The sequence below is a fragment of the Trichechus manatus genome, unplaced genomic scaffold, assembly GCF_000243295.1.
Source record: "Trichechus manatus latirostris isolate Lorelei unplaced genomic scaffold, TriManLat1.0 scaffold00081, whole genome shotgun sequence".
NCBI classification, from domain to species: domain Eukaryota; kingdom Metazoa; phylum Chordata; class Mammalia; order Sirenia; family Trichechidae; genus Trichechus; species Trichechus manatus.
The window spans coordinates 7,895,399-7,916,596 of NW_004444017.1; the positions used below are offsets into that span (position 1 = coordinate 7,895,399).

At 38.9% G+C, this 21,198-nt stretch overlaps 1 protein-coding gene across 2 annotated transcripts in view; it reads right to left on the minus strand.

Moving 5' to 3' along the window:
- The window catches only part of LOC111821398 (uncharacterized), a 72,329-nt gene extending 54,652 nt beyond the window's left edge, over window positions 1-17,677 (minus strand). The window contains exons 1-3 of one of the 2 annotated variants that reach the window (XM_023735725.1): window positions 16,574-16,900; window positions 9,244-9,316; window positions 9,044-9,129 (exon numbers count right to left, since the gene is read on the minus strand). In XM_023735725.1, coding sequence (XP_023591493.1) covers window positions 9,044-9,129; window positions 9,244-9,303 — 146 coding nt within the window. In that variant the 5' untranslated portion in view covers window positions 9,304-9,316; window positions 16,574-16,900. Of the gene's footprint in view, window positions 1-9,043; window positions 9,130-9,243; window positions 9,317-16,573; window positions 16,901-17,511 lie in introns of those variants that run through there. The other variant, XM_023735726.1, reaches the window with a different exon arrangement.
- Window positions 17,678-21,198: the final 3,521 nt, after the last annotated feature.

Consider the following 21,198-nt stretch of genomic DNA (forward strand, 5'->3'; position numbering starts at 1 on the left):
GCCAACTCTCTGGAGAACTAAAGATTACCTTGAGATGCTCTGAGGGCCAGAAGTAGAAAACATCTGAGGTAGAAAGCTAGTCTTAAGATCATGGAACAAGACCATGTGCATGTTGCTGAATTTTGCCTAATGATTGCCACTATTTTAATGCTGCTAGTTGTTATATGACTGTGGTTTAATCTCCAGGTAGGACTTGTACAACATGAAAACTCTGTTTAAGCTTTGTTCTTCTCTTCGTAGAATTCCATCTAAGGCTTGGGACAAAAACACTTTTATTAAGTTGGTCCAATTAGTAGTGAAGGCCAGTGATTTGACTGAATGTTGGATCTGTCACCCCAATCCATGACCAGGATGTGACAACTCAGATCCACAAGTGTCTCCAATATGAAATTACAGTCTTGTGCCTGAAACTGTTATTAATTTTAATGTTACCTTTAAATAAGCCATAGATGTCAGACTATGGCATCTCCCTGGATTGTTGGCTCAACCTCAGGTACCATGCTTCAGTTTAACCTGTGTTTTAAGGCAGGAACTGAATTGTTTTAGATACAGAAATTTACCTGGCCTCTATCACAGTTTTATCACATTACTACAGTATTACCAAACTGATATCCCAATCCAAACTGCGGATTCACCTAGGCATTTCGACACCTTGCCCCTGCGTACGACTCAACTGCCATATTGTCTAAATGGAATCCAGACAGATCCTAATAGTCTGTCCCCTCTTTGTATTAAACTATGGAGCCCAGTAAAATTAGGTTGATAACCCATTTGTGACAATTCTCCTACTGAAAGTTGGTTTAAGCAGGTTAACAGAACTAGTCCTTTCCCAGATAATTATATTGGAAATGGGATGATCTACGCTCCCCATGGATATGTATTTTTATGTAGAGAATCCAATTATAGCACTACGAGAGAGCCTAAATCTAGTGACAAGCCCTATGTTTGGGCACTGCCCTGCTGTAGATGGTTGGAGAATGTGGGGTCAGTGTATGCTAGGGCTTTTAGGAGTTCCCTTAAATACTCCTATGATGAAAGTATGCATTGGACCAGTAATTTGAAAATTCTCAGTAAGAATCGAAAGGATGATATGTCATCCTGTAATCCAATAGCTGACAAACCTGGAATGGGTTGGGTATTCCTTCAGGCACTCCTGTCTAATTATGGTATTCCCCAACTTGAGAAATCCATTCATAACCTATCTGCTACAATGGCTCAAATCGCTAATGATGTTGCAAATGGAATGGAGATCTTTAGAATCCCTTGCTAAAATTGTATTACACAACAGAATAACTCTAGATTTCCTTTTAGCTGCAAGGTGGAATTTGTGCTGTTTCCAATACTCCCTGTTGTGCATGGATTAACAATACAGGAGAGGTAGAACAAGATGTCAGAAAAATACACTAACAGGCTACTTAGCTACATTCAATACCTCCTATGCCTGATTCTGCTTTTCCTAGATATCTTTAGCTGATTATCGAATGGTACTGGTTCTTAGTTACATTCTATATTTTGAATGATTTTAATTATCTTGTTTACTGTAATAATTATTTTGTGACTAATCAAATGTATTATGAAATGTTTGTCTAATGCCTGCCTATAACCAAACTACTAAATCCTTATGTCCTTTTTAGAAACTATAGCTTTAGAGAAAATTGATTTCACACCTTGAGTTAGTCAAGATCATCTCAGGAGAATGCAGCATGGCCAAGGAAGAATGTATTGTGTAGATATTTCAGAAAATTGCTTGCTAGTTTTTCTCCAGGAAGTTCGTGTTAGAAAACAGATTAGCTAATCTTGTAAAATTTTAACTTGCGATTGTCTTGTAACCATGTGTAATTCCAAGCCCCCATGATTATGGTCACGTACTCCGTTCCCCGTTTTTTTGTATAAAAAGCTCACTTCTCCCTCAGAATGCTGGAACACTTTGTGACTGCACACTGTGTTGCCCAGCTATAGCTGTTTTTATTCTGCAATAAAACTCCTTTTCTTTCACTCCTAACAGACTACAAGACTTTCAACTTTGACAGTACTTTCATTTACACTACCTTATCAACATTCACAGTGACTCTATGAGATAGGCATTACATTATCGCCATTTCATAGTATTTTATTTCATAGTATTCTGTATATGTGAGTGCAAAACTATCAGTTATCTATTACTTAAATAATAACTGTGGGGAGTATAAAAATTTTCATAACAGGTGCTTGACATTGGACTAGGTGTTTCATATATTATATTTAATCTTCATAACAATCCTATGAGTTTTTTGGCCTGTTTAATGTGGTTTTTTTTAAGAAAATTTGGATTAGTTGCCAATATTTGAGGATCAGAGGTATCCCATAAAAATCCACGTTCCAGGCTTCTCTTAAACTACTGAAGATCTGTTCACTCTGGGGCTGCATCCCTGTACAGAAGAAACGGACTGCAGCAGAGTTGCAGCTGTCCCCTATATTCAAAAGCATTTAAATTGGTTCCTGCCATCATTATTAAGTTTGTGACTAGGGCAATGGTATTAACATATGGAAAGAGATAAACAGCTGTGATAATAGTAGTAGTAGCAGCAGCAGCAAAAACCCAAAAACCAAACCTGTTGCTGTTGAGTCGATTCTGACTCACAGCAACCCTATAGGACAGAGAAGAACTGCCCTATAGGGTTTCCAAGCAGCAGGTATTGGACTCGAACTGCCAACCTTTTGGTTAGCAGCTGAACACTTAACCACTGTGCCACCAGGGCTCTCTAACAGCAGCAGCAGCATGAAATTTCTATAAAAGGGCACAGATCTATCTCCAGAGGGAGTCTCAGTCAAGGGTGTTTTGGCTCTGCCTTGTACCAAAGTGGAAACCCTGGTGGCTTAGTGGTTAAGAGTTCAGCTGCTAACCAAAAGGTTTGCAGTTTGAATCCACCATGTGCTCCTTGGAAACCCTATGGGGGCAGTTCTTCTCTGTCCTATAGGGTGGCTGTGAGTCGGAATCGACTTAACGGCAACAGGTTTGGGTTTTTTTTGGTTTTGTGCCAAAGTTGTTCACCCTTGATATGGACCTCTGAATTCTTTGTTTTAATTCTTCTACCAAAATAATTATTAAGATTTGGTCTACCATGTACCTAAACTACCAGAGAGAATGTGCTACTGATAAAGTAACATTTAAGCATTTTGCTTCCTAAGATAATTTTTATAGTTAGAAATTAATTGGCAATCCCATATTCATCCCAGTCCCACAGATACTTTGGTTGGCTTTAGTCCATATCCCAGGTCCTGATTACCCTTGTCTCTGACAAGACCCATAGGGTTCAGTTGAGGCTTCTGTTGGCCCTTCCTTAGAAGGCATTACTAGTAACCTCCTTCTACAAATTACTCTAGTTCTTTTCTCCATAAACTTTTGGAATACCAAGACAGGACTGAATATACCCTGTCAGCTACTATCCTATTTCTCTGCTCCCCATTATAGCAATACTCTTTGAAAGTTGTTCATATTTGCTCCCATTCTCTATGCAACCCATTCTCTTTTGTCCCTATCATTCCACACATAAACCTTTCAAGGTCACCAATATTCTTGATAATGCTAAATCCAACGGTCACTATTCAGTCTCTACTCACTCAACCCATTTGCAGCATTTGACACAACTGAACACTCTTGAAACACTTCCTTCACTTGGTCCTGGACACCATTTTCTGTTGATATTCCTCCCTCACTGGCTATTCCTTCTGCAACTCCTTTGCTGGTTTCTCTTAATCTGAGTCAACTTCTCCCTCTCACACCTTTTTTTCTCTCTACGCATATTCTCTAGTTGATCTTATCCAGTTGAATAGCTTTAAAAACCATCTAGGCCCTGAGATATGTAAGTACAAGTATATATCTCCAGCTCTAACCTCTTGCCTGTACTCCAGACTTGCATATCTATCTTCCTACTTAACATATCCAACTCAAACTCAATTTATCCAATGGGTCCAAAACCGAATTCCAGGTTTTCCCTACCAAACCAACCAGCTCTTCAAATAGTTTTTACCCATTTCAATAAGTGGCAACTCCATTCTTCCAATTGCTCAGGACAAAGTCCCTGGCGTTATCTTTGACTCCTTTCTTTTTCTCACACTCTACATTCAATGCATCATCAAATCCAGTCATCTCTACCTTAAACTATATCCAGAATCTAACCTCTTCTTGCCTTTTTCATGGCTACCATACTGGTTGAACAACCATCATCCCACCTGGATTATTGATATCTTCTTCTTCTGCCCTTCTCCCTCGTCTTTAAAATCAAATCTCAACACAAAAACTGAGTTATCCTTTAACATGGAAGTCAAGTCACCCCACTTCTCAGAAACTTCTGACAGCTTCCCATCTTACTCAGTACAGAAAGCTTTTAACAGTGGCTCCAAGGCCTTTCATAATCTGATCCTCTCTCCTTCCTATTATTTTTATGCTTTTATCTCCTACTATGGGTCCCTGTGTGGCACAAACAGTTTGTGCTTGACTACCAACCTAAAGGTTGATGGTACAAACTCACCCAGAGACACTGTGGCAGAAAGTCCTGATGATCTGCTTCCATAAAGATTACAGCCAAGAAAATCATATGAAGTAGTTCTACTCTGTTACACATGGGGCTACCATGAGTCAGAATCAACTCCGCAACAACAGGTTTTTATTTCCTACTGTTCTCTCCCCTGGTGATGAAGTGGTTAAGAGCTATGGCTGCTAACCAAAAGGTCAGCTGTTCGAATCCACCAGCGGCTCCTGGAAACCCTATGGGACAGTTCTACTGTGTCCTATAGGGTTGCTATGAGTCGGAATAACTCAGTGGCAACGGGTTTGGTGTTTTGGATTCTCTCCTAACTTACTCCACTTCAGCCACACTGACCCCCTTGCTGCCTTCAAACATACCAAACATATACATATAATACATACTTCACATACCATAGTCTCTCACATCCTCCAAGTCTCTGCTCACATATTATTGTAGGTGTGAGGCCATGTTTGAACACCCTACATAAAATAGCATATCCCTACCCCCAGTCTGCCTTTTATTCTCCAAAGCACTCTGCATTATTTAATAAGTTATATTTTATTTTGTTTTTGTCTTCCCTTGCTCAAATGGAATCTCCATGAGGCAGGAAACTTTGTTTTGCTCATTACTGTATCTCTAACACATGTAGATGCTCAACAAATATTAATTGAAAGAATGAATAGATTAATAAATGAATGATTTAGGTTCATATAGCTGAATCGAGAGGGTTTAAGCCTTGCTCTGATGCTATTCTTCTCCAAGACAGGAGCCATAAATTGGATATAAAACATTTACATCACAAGCATATATTTTACTGAGAAGCATCAAAGGCATCTTCAATATCATTCTAGATAATTAATACAATACAATTTAGGAAGGTAATCAAGCTGACACTGTACGGGCATTATGCTATGTGGAATATAAGAGAAAACAGTTCCCTTTCAGGAGCTTAAAATCTGTAATCTGGCCATCATCATCATTCATTCATTCAGCAAATATCTATTGCACAAAAAACTAGAACTGATTTCACTGTTCTGTCAGAGGCATGAACAAAAGTAGTTTAATCAAGCTGTCCTCAGCAACATTTTCCTCATAACCAGTTGTTCAAAGAATTCCAAGTAGGACAGCTGCCCCAGTCATTATTGTTTCAAAGTGTTTTCTTCCACAGAGTCAGTGTGGAATTTCACCTGAATATAGTCTTTATAAAATGGCACATCACAATAAAAAGAAACCTACATTACTCTTCTAAATGGTGGTTCCATTAGCATACTTTGAAAATAACACTGGTTTGCCAACTAAGTGTTCCATGTGATATAAAGGGGAAATTATTTAACATCAAAAGGTATTTGAGTTGGCCTAAGAGTTCTAAAAGTAGATCTTAAATCTTTGATTTTGGGGTATTGGTTATATTTGCACATTGATATCTAAAAGAGGGAAGTCTCATTTTCTAAAATTTTAAGTCTATTTCTATAATAATAACTCATTAAATTTGTATACCCCTTTAAAACCTTCAAAGTTGTTTTCATAAATACCACTTCAACAAACCCTAGTATTAACTCTATGGGACAGCTATCGTGTTATCTCCACTTTATGGTATTTTCTTTGCAACACTGTGCAACTACGCATTTGTAACTGTCAGGTTTATCTGTTACTCAAATAAAATGAAAAAGACTGTACTCATTACAATAATAATAGTAACATATATCACTTGTTAATTGCTTCCATTTTATCATCTGTAAAATGGTGTCAGTAATTATACTTCCTTCAGATGGTTGTTAAGAAAGTTAAGAAATTTAATGTGCATTTAAAAAAATAATACTTATATGTCTGGTTTATTTTTCAGATAGAAAGCTCAATAATAGACTATTTAGTTCAAAACCAGACTTAATAATCTTAAAAAAAAGAGTTAATCAGCAATGAAGGTCTTGGCACCTGGCCCATTCTTAAAGTAGCTCCACTCCCCTAGGTTCAGGACACGTGGAGAAAGGATTCATTCATTCAACTAATATCCATCAGGCACAGTTCCAGGTGCTGGGGAGACATGGTGGAAGAGGACAGATCTCTGCCCTCATGGACCTTACATTCTAGTTGGGGGACGACAGATAAGATAGAAAGACATGAAGGAAAGAATGCAGGGAGGAAAAGAGGGAGGAGGGAAGGAAGGAGAAGAAATGAAAATTACATATGATTACTGCTATGATGAAAATAACACAGGACACTGTAATAAAATGATGGGGGAGGAGTATATGTGTGGCTTCTTTGGATTGAGAGGTTAGGGAAGGCCTCTCTGAAGAGGACACATTTGAGATGAGACCTGAATGATAATGAGGAAAAAAAAACTCAAACCCATTGCTGTCATGTTAATCGTGACTCATAGCGACCCCATGTTATGAGTAATGAGGAGGAGCCAACCATAAAATAATCTGGCAGAAACACATGCAAAGGAGAGTGTATAGCAAATGCAAAGACCCTAGAGCAGGAATTGGTTGTTTCTATGGATTGAACTGTGTCCCCCAAAAATGTGTGCCAACTTGGCTAGGCCACGATTCCCAGTACTGTGTGGTTGCCCTCCATTTTGTGATCTGATGTAATTATCCTATGTGTTGTAAATCCTACTCTCTATGATGTTAATGAGGCAGGATTAGAGGCAGTTATGTTAATGAGGCAGGGCACAATCTACAGGATCACACTGTATCTTGAGTCAATCTCTTTTGAGATATAAAAGAGAGAAGCAAGCAGAGAGGAGAGGGACCTCATTACCACCAAGCATGAAGAGCCAGGAGTGGAGCACATCCTTTGGACTCAGGTTCCCTGTGCCGAGAAGCTCCTAGACCAGGGGAAAATTGATGACAAGGACCTTCCCCAAGAGCCAACAGAGAGAAAAAGCCTTCCCCTGGAGCTGGCAACCTGAATTTGGACTTCTAGCCTCTTAGACTGTGAGAGACTAAATTTCTGTTTGTTAAAGCCATCCACTTGTGGTATTTCTGTTATAGCAGTACTAGATAACTATGATATTTGTCAAAGGAACAAATAAGCCAGAACGGCTGGGGAGCAGTGAGTGATATGGAGAGTACTATGCGAGGAAGTCGCAAGATAGGCAGGTGAGAAAATCACAGAGGGTCCTGTAGGTTATGATTAGAAGTGAGGATTTTATTTTCAGTGCGATAGCACGGTGGCAGTAGGACTGTCAGTGCAAGAAACAAGTGCTTCCAAGCAGGATGGGCAGAAACAATGCTTTAGAACATACTCTAAGGAGTGCTTCAAATGAGAGAACTGGGAAGCTAATAGACCCCTGGAACTCTATGATAAACAGATCAACTGATTGCTAATATGACAATCTGAACTCATTGATTGAGAGCCAATTATGAGCTAAGCATGTGCATATAAAATGAACAAGTTATGCCAAACTGCTTTTCAAGCAGAAAGAGTTGAAAATGAGGAGACAGTGCATCTGCCGAAAAAAGCAGCAAACTGCACTGGTTTTGAGAAAAGCTATAGCAGGTTCCAAAAAATACAGATTAGTAAAAAGCCAGGTTTCTCAACCAAGTCACTACTGATATGTTGGACCAGATAATTCTCTGTTGTGGAGGGCTGTCCTGTGCATTGCAGGGTGTTCAGCAGCATCCCTAGTCTCTATCCACTAGATGACAATAGCACCCTCTCTCCCCCTAACTGTGACAAGCCAAAATGTCTCCAGACATTGTCAAATGTCCCCTGTGGGGCAGAATCGCCCCTGGTTGAGAACACACTGGTGTAACTGACAACTTTTAACCTTTATATACTCTTGTGATATATGTTCTGAGGCAGGATGGGGTACTTTAATCTCTACTTCACAAGTAAAGAAATTGTAGTAACCAGATGGTAAGAGTTGTAGAATGACTAGTTCCATTATTTCATTCATCTTTGTGGACTTTACACAATTCCATAGGTGTTAATCACAAATCTTTATTGAGTACATTCTGTATGCCAGGCATTATGGTTGGGGCACTATGCTGCCACTATAAAGTAGACAAAAATTCCTATTCTTATAGATCTTATACTCTTGCGAAGAGGGAGAAAATAAGCAAATAAATAGAGATATTACTTAGAATGCTAGAAAGTGATAAGTGCAACAAAAAATTGAGTTAGGAAGGGGGATGGGGAGTGCCAAGGTGGGGACAGGGTGGAAATTTGAAATAGAGTGGTCAACAAACTTGATATTTAAGTAAAGATTTAAAGGAAACAGAGAGGAATCAGTGCAGAAAGCAGAAGGAACAGCAAATGCAAACGCTCTAAGGCAAGAGTGAGCTTGGGTTTGTTGAGGAACAGCAAGGAAACAGGGTGATCGGATGATATGATCAATTATGCTTAAATTAACCACTGATCTAATGAGAGCGAAATTCTCTGAATGACTTGATGGTTAGATTTGAAATGGCAATTTCTTGATATAGTTTTTTGGGGAATAGGGGCCGTGTGAGATTTGGGCCTGATAATCTTATCAGCCTTTTAAAATGAAAGTAACCCCAACAACTGAAGAGTAATTTAAACTGTTTTACCAATACTTTGCTCTTGAGGTGTTTCTCCAACGGGAGACATGGTCTTCACATTTTCTCTTTATCCACGTTTTTCTTTCAGGTTTCAACTAAAATGAAAGAAACCTTTCTGATTAAAAAGTAGAAAAAATACTAGTCAAAAGTGAATTATTAAAAAACGAAACAGTGAATTATAATGTGATGAGAGTGAGCTATATTATTACCTGGTCAAAGAAATAGCGGGGCCCCGTGTCCAAAGGTGTACCTTCAGTAAAGTCCTCCATTCTGCCATGAGACCTAAGAAGGAGAAATTGCAAATCTGAAGACAAGCAATCATGTCTGTAGGTGATATTTCACAGCACTTGATAGCTTCGAGTTTAGATCACTTACTTTCAATGAAGTATAAAATTATTTTTGAGGGGAGATACAACTATTCTCATATTTCCATCTTCATTTCATAGGCTGCTGACTTGACATAGACACAATCAGAAGGATTGTATTTGCAAACAAATGAGTTTCATGCCAATGCAGTGTTTCTCATCCTTGGCCCTACTGACATTTTGGGCTGGATAATTCTTTGTGGTGGGAGGCTGTCTTGTGCATTATAGAATGTTTAGCAGTATTCCTGGCCTCTAGCACAGCACCCAACCCCCTCACCCGGTTATGACAACAAAACATGTTTCCTGACATTGTCAAGTGTCCTCTGGGGAGCAAAACTACCTGTGGCTGAGAATAACTGTGTCAATGCAATGGTGGAGAACGAAAAGAACGAAAGAAGGAGGGAGAGAGGAAAGGAGGGAGGGACGGAGGGGGAGTGAGGGAGGAAGGAAGGAAAGAAGGAAAGACAGGGAGGGAGAAAGGAAGAGAGACAGAGAAGGAGGGAGGGAGAGAGAGAAAAAAAAGAAAGAGAGTGATAGAAAGAAAAAAAGGACTGAATAAGGAAGGAACTGGTGGCTGTGCAAATGGCTGATACTGCTGATGGCAGCCATTAGAGCAGTGTCACTCAAAATGTGGTCCTTGGACCAGCAGCATCAGCATCACCTGGGAGCTTGTTGGAAATGCAAATCCTCAGGGCTTACCCAGACCTAATTTATCAGAATCTCTGAAGGCAGCATCCAAGAATCTCAGTTTGAACAAGCCCTGCAGGTGATTCTGATGAACGCTCAAGTTTGAGAAGCACTGTCGCAGAGGACACATTTTACCAAGCAGGTTATGAAAGCCATGTGATTATCAATGTAGGAGAAGACTGGAACTAGCTAAACCAAAGTTCAATTGTCCTCACAGATTTGCAATGAGGAAGATGACCAAACGACGGAGAACTGAGCAGTAGCAACAGAAACTAAGGACTGAGACACATGGTGGACTGAGGATCATCAACTATTATTATCATTCTTAAAAAAAACTTCTGAGGCTCAGAGTTAAAAAGTGTTTTTGCCTGTGAAGCAGCTAAGTTGAAGGATTTTTCCTTTCCTGAGAAAGGTTATAATTCTACTTCTTGTATTGTGGCCTCCCTTTCCCTGGAAAATCAAAGTATGAAAAATCAAGGATGACAGTTTCCACATAAACTGACATCATTCCCCTATTTAACAATCAAAAGCTAATTTGCATATCAGAAACACAAATTATGGCCAAACATACTATGTATTTCCTTGGAAGGAGAGAAGAAATGGCTTAAACACATAAATATATAGTGTTTCTAATGAGACCATTATTGCCTTGAAACCTAGAGAACAGGTCCTCAGGAAATTAGGGAGGCAGCAAGGCAAGAAGGAAGTAAAAGGATAAATCTGAGAACATAAAAGACCTTCAAACAGTTTTAGCCTATATCTACAACAAAGGGAAAGCTGGAGCTGTTAAAAATCATGTCCAGAGTACCCAATGCTCTTGCAAAAAACAAAAGAAAAAATCTTCCCAACTCATTCTATGAGGCCAGTATTACTCTAACACCAAAACCAAAGACATCACAAAAAAGAAAACTACACAGCAATATCCTTTATGAATACAGATACAAAATCCTCAACAAACTACTAGCAAACCAAATCCCACGACATATGAAAAGGTGTATGGACCATAATCAAGTGGGATTTATCCCAGGAATGCAAGGGGGGTTTAACACATAAAAATCAATCAGTGTAACAACCATATGAAGAGAATAAAGGACAACAACAACTTGATCATCTTAATAGATGCAGAAACAGTATATGACCAAATACAACACCTTTCATGATAAAAACATGCAACAAATAGGTATAAAAGGGAACTTCCCCACCTGATAAAGGGCATCTATGAAAAACCCAGAGCTAACATCATACTTACTGATGAAACACTGAAAGCTTTCCCCGCAAGATCAGGAACAAGACAGGGATGTCTGCTCTCACCACTACTATTCAGCATTGTACTGGAAGTGCTTGCCAGGGCAATTAGGCCAAAAGTAAGTAAATAAAATACAACAAACGGCATCAAGATTGGAAAGGAAGAAAAAAAATCTCTATTTGCAGTTAACATGATCTTGTATATAGAAAATCCTAAGGAATCCACAAAGATTTATTAGAGATAAAACACAAGTCCAGCAAGGTTTCAGAATACAAAATCAATATACAAAAATCAGTATTCCTATATTCTTGTAATAAACAATCTGAAAATGAAATTAAGAAAACATCTCCATTTATAATAGCATCAAAAAGAATAAAGTATTTAGGAACAAATTTAACAAAAGAGGTGTAAGACTTGTACACTGAAGACTAACAGAACATTGCTGAAAGAAATGAAGATCTACATCAGTGGAAAGACATTTGTTTTCATAGGTTGGAAGACTTAACATTGTTAAGATGGTAATACTCTCCAAATTGATCTACAGATTCAACACAATCCTCATTAAAATTCTACATACAGCCTGTGTCAGAAATTAACAAAATGATCCTAAATTCATATGGAAATTTAAGGACCCAAATAGCCAAAACAACCTCAAAAAAAAAAAAAGAACAAAGTTGGAGGACTCATACTTGCTAATTTCAAAAGTTACTACAAAGTTACAATAATCAGGACTGTGTGTTACTGGCTAAGGACAGACATGCAGATCAATGGAATAGAAACAAGAGTCCAGAAATAAACCCCCACATTTATAGTCAATTGATTTTTGACAAGGTACCAGACAATTCAATGGGGAAAGAATAGTCTTTTCAACAAATGATACTGGGACAGTTGGATATCCACGTTCATAAGAATGAAATTGGACCTCTACATCACACTATAAACAGAAATTAACTCAAAATGGATCAGTGGTCACAATGTAAGAGCTAAAATTATAAAATTCTTAGAAGAAAACACAGGCACAAATCTTCATGACCTTGTATTAGGCAATGGTATCACAGATATGACACCAAAAGCATGAACAACAAAAGAAAAAATAAATATACTGGACTTCATCAAAAATAATAACTTTTGTGCATCAAAGGACATTATCAACAAAATAAAAAAGACAACATACAGAATGAGAAAAATACTTGCAAATCATATATCACATAAGGGTTTAATATCCAGAATATATAAAGAATTTCTACAACTGAACAAGAAAGACAACCCACTTAAAAAATGGGCAAAGGACTTGAAAAGACATTTCTCCAAAGATACACAAATGGCCAATAAGCATATGGAAAGATGTTCAGCATCATTAGTCATTAAACCAAAAAACCAAACCCGCTGCCATCAAGTCAATTCTGACTCATAGCAAGTCTATAAGATAGAGCAGAACTGCCCCATAGTGTTTCCAAGGAGTGGCTGGTGGATTTGAACTGCCGACCTTTTGGTTAGCAGCTGATTTCTTAACCACTGTGCCATGAGGGCTCCCATTAGTCATTAGGGAAACTCAAATCAAAACATCAATAAGATACCTCTTCATAGCCACTAGGATGGCTATTATGAAAACATCAGAAAATAACAAGTACTGGTTGATGAGGATGCAGAGAAATTGGAATCCTCGTGCACTGCTGGTGGAAATGTAAAATGGTACTGCCATTGTGGAAAAGTTTGGCAGTTCCTCAAAATGTTAGACATAGAATTATCGTATTAACCAGCAATTCCACTCCTCAAATAGAACTGTTTCATAGGGTTTTCTTGGCTGTAATCTTAACGGAAGCAGATTGCCAGGCCATGGTACTGCTGGGTAGGTTCGAACTGCCAACCTTTAGGTAAGCAGTTGAGCGCAAACCGTTTTCGCCACCTAGAGAGCTAGGTATATTCCTTCGAGGATAATAATCAGCATATATCTAATCCTCAATCACTTTTTCACTTCCCTCTTCAGTTCTGATACCAGCTGTCCATGCAGCACTTCATTCTCTAACCCTAACCACCCAGAGCTAGGTCAGAGCCCACAAGTTAAAGGACACAATCCTCCAGATTGCCAAGTAGGCCTAAGACTTCAGAAGCCAGTTACAAGCTTGGGTATCCTATGACACCCACACTTCTGATTGGCTGGCTACAAGTTCAGGGTTTTACCATACCCCTTCAGGATGCTAGCCAGAAGCTAGGGGTGCCCCCTGGCCTCCCTCACTTCTGATCTGCTGACTGCAAATTTGAGAGTTCACACTGTACCTCAGAATACCATCTGTAAGCTCAGGGGTCCCCAATCCCCTCATTTCTGACCTGCTGGTTCCCACTACTCCTTTGGGTTCAATAATTTGTTGCACTAAAACACTCACAGAGCTCACAAAAAGTGCTATACTTACGATTACAGTTTCACTGTAGGAAAAAAGGATACAAATGAAGAGCCGCATAGGGTGAGGTCTAGGAGGGTTTCCAACGCAAAGCCTCCAAGCCCCAAAAAAGGGACATGCTACCCTCTCACATGCATGGATGTCTTTCACCAACCAGGAAGCCCATGAAGCTTCCATGTCCAGAGCTTTTGTGGGGAGGGGTCTCATTACATAATACAAACTCCAGCCCTTCTCCCCTGAGGTTGGTCGATATCACAAGGTGATCATGAAGTATTATGTGGTGGGTCTTTTTGGCCTGGCCAATCTTCACCCCAGAGTCATCTCATCACCTCACCTAACCCTTAGTTAGGTGTGGTCTGGAGTCCTGATCGAAGACACAAAAATTCTGAGATTTTTTTAGAGATTATATCTCAAGAACAGAGGGTAAAAGCCAAATTCTTTGGGTAAAGTTAATATAAACCCCACAATACCCAAAAGAATTGAAATCAGGGATTCAAACAGGTATACTTGTACGCCAATGTGCATAGAAGCATTATTCACAGTAACCAAAAGTGTTACTGATTGAAATAATACAAAACACAAAAGTGTTACCCAAATGTTTTAGATTGGGCTGTGTTCCCCCAAAAAAGACACTGTAATTTTACACAAATAAGGCATGCCTTCTAGGTTTGTTTGCCAACTGCGCCCTCCCTGCTAAAGGTACTTTCATAAGTGCCACTATGCCAATTTTTTTTACATGTTGCTGTAAAGAAAAAAATAGCATAGTGCGCTTATGAAAATACCTCACAGGGTGAGGGCACGGTTGGCAAGCAAATGTAGAAGGCGTGCTTATTTGCGTAAAAATATGCTATGTTGAAGTTGTAACCCCTGTACTTGTGAATGTGAACTTGTGTGAAAATAGGGTCTTTGAAGATGTATTAGTTAACATGAGGTTATACTAGAGTAGGGTGGATCCTAATCCTATATGACTAGTGTCCTTATAAAAGAGAAGATACACAGAGACAGAAAAACAAAGAAAAGATGACCATGTAAAGATGTGTCTACTAGCCAAGGAATTCCAAAGAAGCTAGGAGAGAATCATGCAACTGTTTCTCTCTCAGAGCCCTCAGAAGGAATCAACATGGCCAACACCCTGATCTCAAACTCCTAGGCTCCAGAACTGTAAGACAATAAATTTCTGTTCTTATACACCACCCAGTTTGTGGTATTTTGCTACGACAGCTTTAGGAAGCTAAAATAATACATTAAATATCCATCAACAGATAAATAAAATGTGTATAATCATACAATAGAATATTATTCAGCCATAAAAAGGAATGAACTTCTGAAAATGCTAATGACATGGATGTACCCTGAAAACATGCTAAGTGAAATAAGCCAGCCACAAAAGAACAAATATTGTACGACTCCACTTACATGAAATATTGAGAATAGGCAAATTCATACAGAGAGAAAGTACATCAGAGGTAACTAGGGGCTGTAGGGGGTGTAGGGATGGGGAGTTATTGTTTAATGGTTACAGAATTTCTGTTTTGGGTGATGTACAAGTTTTGGAAATAAATAGTGGTGAAGGTTGCACAACATTGTGAATGTAGTCAATGCACTTAAAAATGGTTGAAATGGCAAATTATATGATATGTATATTTTACCACAATAAAATATTTTTTAAAAATGAAAAGACAACCCATAGAATGGGAGAAAACATTTGCAAATCATATATAGAATAAGGGTCTAGTATCCAGAATATGAAGGAATCCTGGTTGTACAACGGTTAAAGTGCTCAGCTGCTAACCAAAAGGTCTTGGTGGTTCGAACCCACCAGCTGTTCTTTGGGAGAAAGATGTGGCAGTTTGCTTCCGTAAAGATCATAGCCCCGGAAATCCTATGGAGGAGTTCTACTCTGTCCTGTAGGATTGGAATCTGACTCGACGGCAGTGGGTTTGTTTTGTTTTTTCAATCCAGAATATATAAAGAAGTCTTACAGATTCAACACTAAAAAGACAACTCTAAAAATGAGTAAAGGATTTGAATAGACAGTTCTACACACACACACAAAAAAAGATATTCAAATAGCCAGCAACAAAGGAAAAGATGCTCAACGTCACTAGTTATTGGGTAAATGCAAATCAAAACCATGATGGGATGCCATTTCATACCCATTAGGGTGTCTATAATCAGAGACAAACAATAACAAGTGTGGTGAGGATGCAGAGATATTGAAACTGTCATTGAAAACATATGTTCACACAAATATTTGTATAGGGATGTTCATAGCATTATTATTCACAATAGCTAAAATGTGGAAACAACCCAAACGGCCATTAAACTTATGGATTAATAATCAAAGTGTGGTATCTCCAAACAATGGAATATTATTCAGTCATAAAAAGGAATGAAGTACTGATACATGCTACAACACGGATCAATCTTGAAATATTATGCTAAGTGATAGGAATCAGATGCAAAAGGATACATATTGTATGAGTCCATTTATATGAATTGTCTATAATAGGCAAATTCATAGAGACAGAAAGTAGATTAGGGGTTACCAGGAGCTAGGAAAAGAGAGAAATAAGAAGTCACTGCTAATTAGTATGGAGTTTCTTTTTCGGTTGGAATTTGATAGTAGTAATGGTTCTACAACCTTGTAATATGCTAAAAACCACAGAATTGTATACTTTAAAATGGTGAATTCTATGGTATGTAAATTATAATTTAAAAAAAAGGGGCGGGGATACCTAAGAGCCTCAGGCAGTTCCAGCTTCTACCCATACCAACCTAGAGATGTCAATTGCTAGAGATCAGGTCCTGAAAATATGTGAGAGCCTTAAAAAGTACTTACCTCCCGCCTCACCAAATTCTGCTAATTTCCAGACCCAGAGAATATTAGAGGTCTGTCTATTCTGACTCCAAAATAGCTTTATACCAACGTTCCATTCAGAACCTGGAGGTCAGTTGATTCCATTCATGCCCTGTATCTCTGTTGTCTTCAGTTACTGGAAGATCACCTAGAAGCATGTGTGACTTTTCTCTTGTTGCTCCCAGGGTCTTATTAAAATGAGAGTAGAGAAATAAATATATCAACCTACAGCAACATTTGAATAGGAGAGGGTCTTAAGGGCACAAGGGATATAAATTTTTTTCTGACTGGAAGTGGATGCAGTAGTGGGGGTGTCTCATGAAACAGGGTGAACCGGCCCAGCCTAGAATTCACATAGAATAAGATGCTGTTGAGGAAGGATCCAATTAACCATACAAAACCTCAGAGAAACTCAGGACTTGTAAACATTTGAGTATGCCATTGAGAGCCAGGGCCAAAAACAGAGGGATTAATTTAAAGTTTATACTGAGAATTCAGTCACCAAGCCTACCCTTGCAAGCATAATGCCTGGCAGCTAGGCGTTTCCCGCACCATCCAGGAAAAAATAAAGCATAAAATAGAGGGTTCTAAAGAAACGGAATAAATGACCAGGGAGCCCTATTAAAAAAAACCCATTGCCATCAAGTTGACTCTGGCTCACAGGGATCCTATAGGAGAGAGCAGAACTGCCCCGTGGAGTTTCCAAGGAGCGCCTGATGGATTCAAACCGCCAATCTTTTGGTTAGCAGCCATAGCACTTAACCACTACACCACCAGGGCTTCCGTGAGCCCTATGGAAATTAGAAAGGGAGCTGCCATCTAAGCACTAAGTTCTCTACATTCTGGAGTTTGAAACAGGATGATTTTGTTTATATGTGTCAGAAATCTGTTTTTAACAATACAGGGATTTAATATCTTACATGCTTGGAGGTAGAGTGACTCTGCTGCTGTTGTTAGCTGCTGTTGAGTCATCCCTGACTCATGGCGACTCCATGCACAACAGACAGAAATGCTGCTAGGTCCTGCATCCACCACATGATTGGTTGCAGATCAGACCATTTTGATCCATGTGGTTTTCACTGGCTGATCTTCAGAAGTAGATTGCCAGGCCTTTCTTCCTAGTCCATCTTAGTCTGGAAGGGCCATTGAAATCTGTTAAGCAACATGCAAACCTCCACTGACAGATTAGTGGTGGCTGCACATGAGGTCCATTGCCAGGAATCAAACCCAGGTCTCCCACATGGAAGGCAAGAATTTTACCACTGAACCACCACTGCCCCCAGAGTGACTTTAGGGTCTTCCATTTCAGTGACTTAATAACATAATCAAGGGCCCAGCTTCATTCCATATTTCTGTTCTGTGTTCTTCAGATTTCATCCCTAGGGTCATTCTCAGACTTGAAAACATCTAAAGGAAGAAAACAAACAAACAAATGAAAACTTAGAGGACCACAAATAGTGATATAACCTATTGGGAAGAGTGAATAAGGGGATGTTTTAGTGAGCTAAATCTTCATCTATTACATTCACTAAGAATGCCCAAAACTGATAAATTTTTTAAAATGATTTAAAGAAAAGAAATAAAAGCAGTTCCTACTGGAGAGCTGTTCTGTTGCTGTTTATTACAAACTCTGTGTTTTTTTTAACACGTTTATTACTTTAATAAAAGATTAACATTTTATTTTAAAAATAATTACCTTCTACAGTCACCTATCCTTTTCTCCTCTTCTACAAATATTCACTCACTGCCTCTTCATTGTCATGTGGAATTGTGCAGGTCATGCCACTCTTTTCACGATTTTTTTCTTGTTTTTTATTTAGAATATGGTCTATCATTGCTATTTATATATATATATTTAGATTTTAATTCTTTTTTATTGTAATATACACACAATAACACATACAATATTTCATCAGTTTCTACATGTACACTTCAGTGACATCAATTACATTCTTCAAGTTATGCAATGATTTTCGCTCTTTTTCCAAACTATCCCACTACCATTAACATGTCTTCAACGCACTCTAAGCAAAAACCCGCTCTCTCCCCCTCCACCCTGCCCCTGGTAACCACTAATTACTATGTCGTTGTTATTACGTGCTGTGCAATTGATTTGGGCTCATAGCAACCCCATGTGACAGAGTTGAACTACCCTATAAAGTTTTCCAGGCTGTAGTCTTTATGGGAGATTGCCAAGTCTTTCTCTTGCTTTGCTTATTTCATATAAGTGATATCACACTGTATTTTTTTTTTTTTTAATTGTGCTTTAGGTGAAAGCTTACAGCTCAAGTTAGTTTCTCATATAAAAATTTATATACATATTGTTATGTGACCCTAGTTGCTCTCCTTATACTGTGACAGCACACTCCCCCTTTCCACCCGGATTTCCCATATCCATTCAACCAGCTCAAGTCCTTTTCTGCCTTCTCATCCTGCCTCCAGACAGGAGCTGCCCATTTAGTCTCATAGATCTACTTGAACTAAGAAGCACACTCTTCACAAGTTTTATTTTATGTTTTATAGTTCAATCTGATCTTTGTCTGAAGAGTTGGCTTCGGGAATGGTTTTAGGTCTGGGTTAACAGAGTCTGGGGGCATGTCTTCTGGGGTTCCTCTGGTCTCAGTCAGACCATTAAGTCTGGTCTCCTTACGTGAATTTGAGTTCAGTACCACATTTTCTTCTGCTCCATCAGGGACTCTCTGGTGTGTTCCCTGTCAGTGCGGTCATTAGTGGTAGCCAGGTACCATCTAGTTGTTCTGGTCTCAGGCTGATGGAGTCTCTGGTTTATGTGGCCCTTTTTTTCTCTTGGGCTAATATTTTCCTTGTGTCTTTGGTATTCTTCATTCCTCTTTCCTCCAGGTGGGTTGGGACAAATTGATGCATCTTAGATGGCTGCTCACTAGCTTGTAAGACCCCAGATGCCACTCACCAATGTGGGATGCAGAACATTTTCTTAATAAAACTTTGTTATGCCAATTGACCTAGATATCCCCTGAAATCATGGTCCCCAGACCCCTGCCCCTGCTACTCTGTTCCTTGAAGTGTTTGGTTGTTGTCATGGATTGAACTGTGTCCCCCCAAAATACCTGACAACTTGGATAGGTCATGATTCCCAGTACTGTATGATTGTCTACCATTTTGTGATCTGATGTGATTTCCCTATGTGTTATAAATCCTATCACTATGATGTAATAAGATGGATTAACTGTAGTTATATTGATGAGCTCTACAAGATTAGACAGTGTCTTAAACCAATCTCTTTTGAGATATAAAAGAGAGAAGTGGGCAGAGAGACATGGGGACCTCATACTACCAAGAACGAGGAGCAGGAGTGCACGTCCTTTGGACCTGGGGTCCCTGCGCTGAGAAGCTCCCCGACCAGGGGAAGATTGATAACAAGGACCTTCCTCCAGAGCAGAGAAGAGAAAGACTTTCCCTGGAGCTGATGCCCTGAATTTGGACTTGTAGCATACTTGACTGTGAGAAAATAAATTTCTCTTTGTTGAAGCCATCTCCTTGTGGTATTTCTGTTATAGCAGCATTAGATGACTGCTGTGTTCAGGAAACTTCTTAGCTTTTGATTTGTTCCAGTTGTACTGACTTCCCCTGTATTGTGTGCCTTCCCTTCACCTAAGATAATTCTTGTCTATACTCTAGTGAATTCCCCTCTCCCTCCCTCCCTAACCCCGTAACCATCAAAGAATGTTTTCTTCTGTGTTTAAACTTTTTCATGAGTTCTTATAATAGTGGTCTCATACAATATTTGTCCTTTTGCAACTGACTAATTTCACTCAGCATAATGCCTTCCAGATTAGTATTTGTCCTTTTGTGTCTGGTTTATGTTGCTCAGCATAATGTCCTCAAGATACATCCAAGTTGTGGCATGCATCAAGTGTCATTTTTTAATGAATAAGTTAATTTTTCTCAGTTTAAATGTCTAATGTGGTACATATCTGTAGACATAATCCATATAAACAAAAATTCTTTGGAGATCTCCATAATTTTTCAGTGCAAAAGGGTTCTGAGACCAAAAACCTTGAAAATCTCTGTCTAACCCTTTCCCATATTACAATCTCCCTCATAATATATTCCTAGTTCAACTCTACCCACCTCTGCCTTCAACACCAAAATAACCCTCATCCTATAACAAGTAGTAGGGTCCATTATTACGTGAGATAAGAGAGCCTACGAATGGTAACTTCTTTGTCTTTCAGTGTTTCATTCTGCTCTTATCTTTCTTTTGTGAATGGTATGCATCCTTGGCAAATAAGCATTTGAAACTTCCATCTGGGTAATGATACTTCGGACATCTTGGACATAGAAATATTGCTTGGAACCATATATGTTCCCTGAAGTCTGGCCTCAAATACAAAGATGTTAGGTAGAAATTATGGGGAAAGTAAAGAAGTTCTGTTACTAAGTATTTAACTGTACTCCAATTACAAAAGGAGACAGTAATACATTGTAAGATAAAAAGTAATTCAGGATGTCATTGGACACAACTAAGATATGGAAAGAATTACAGAAAGCAAGAGATCCACACTAAATGTCAAGAAAGGCCCTCTCTAGGCGAACAAAAAAGAGAATAATGCAAGAGTCACTAACAG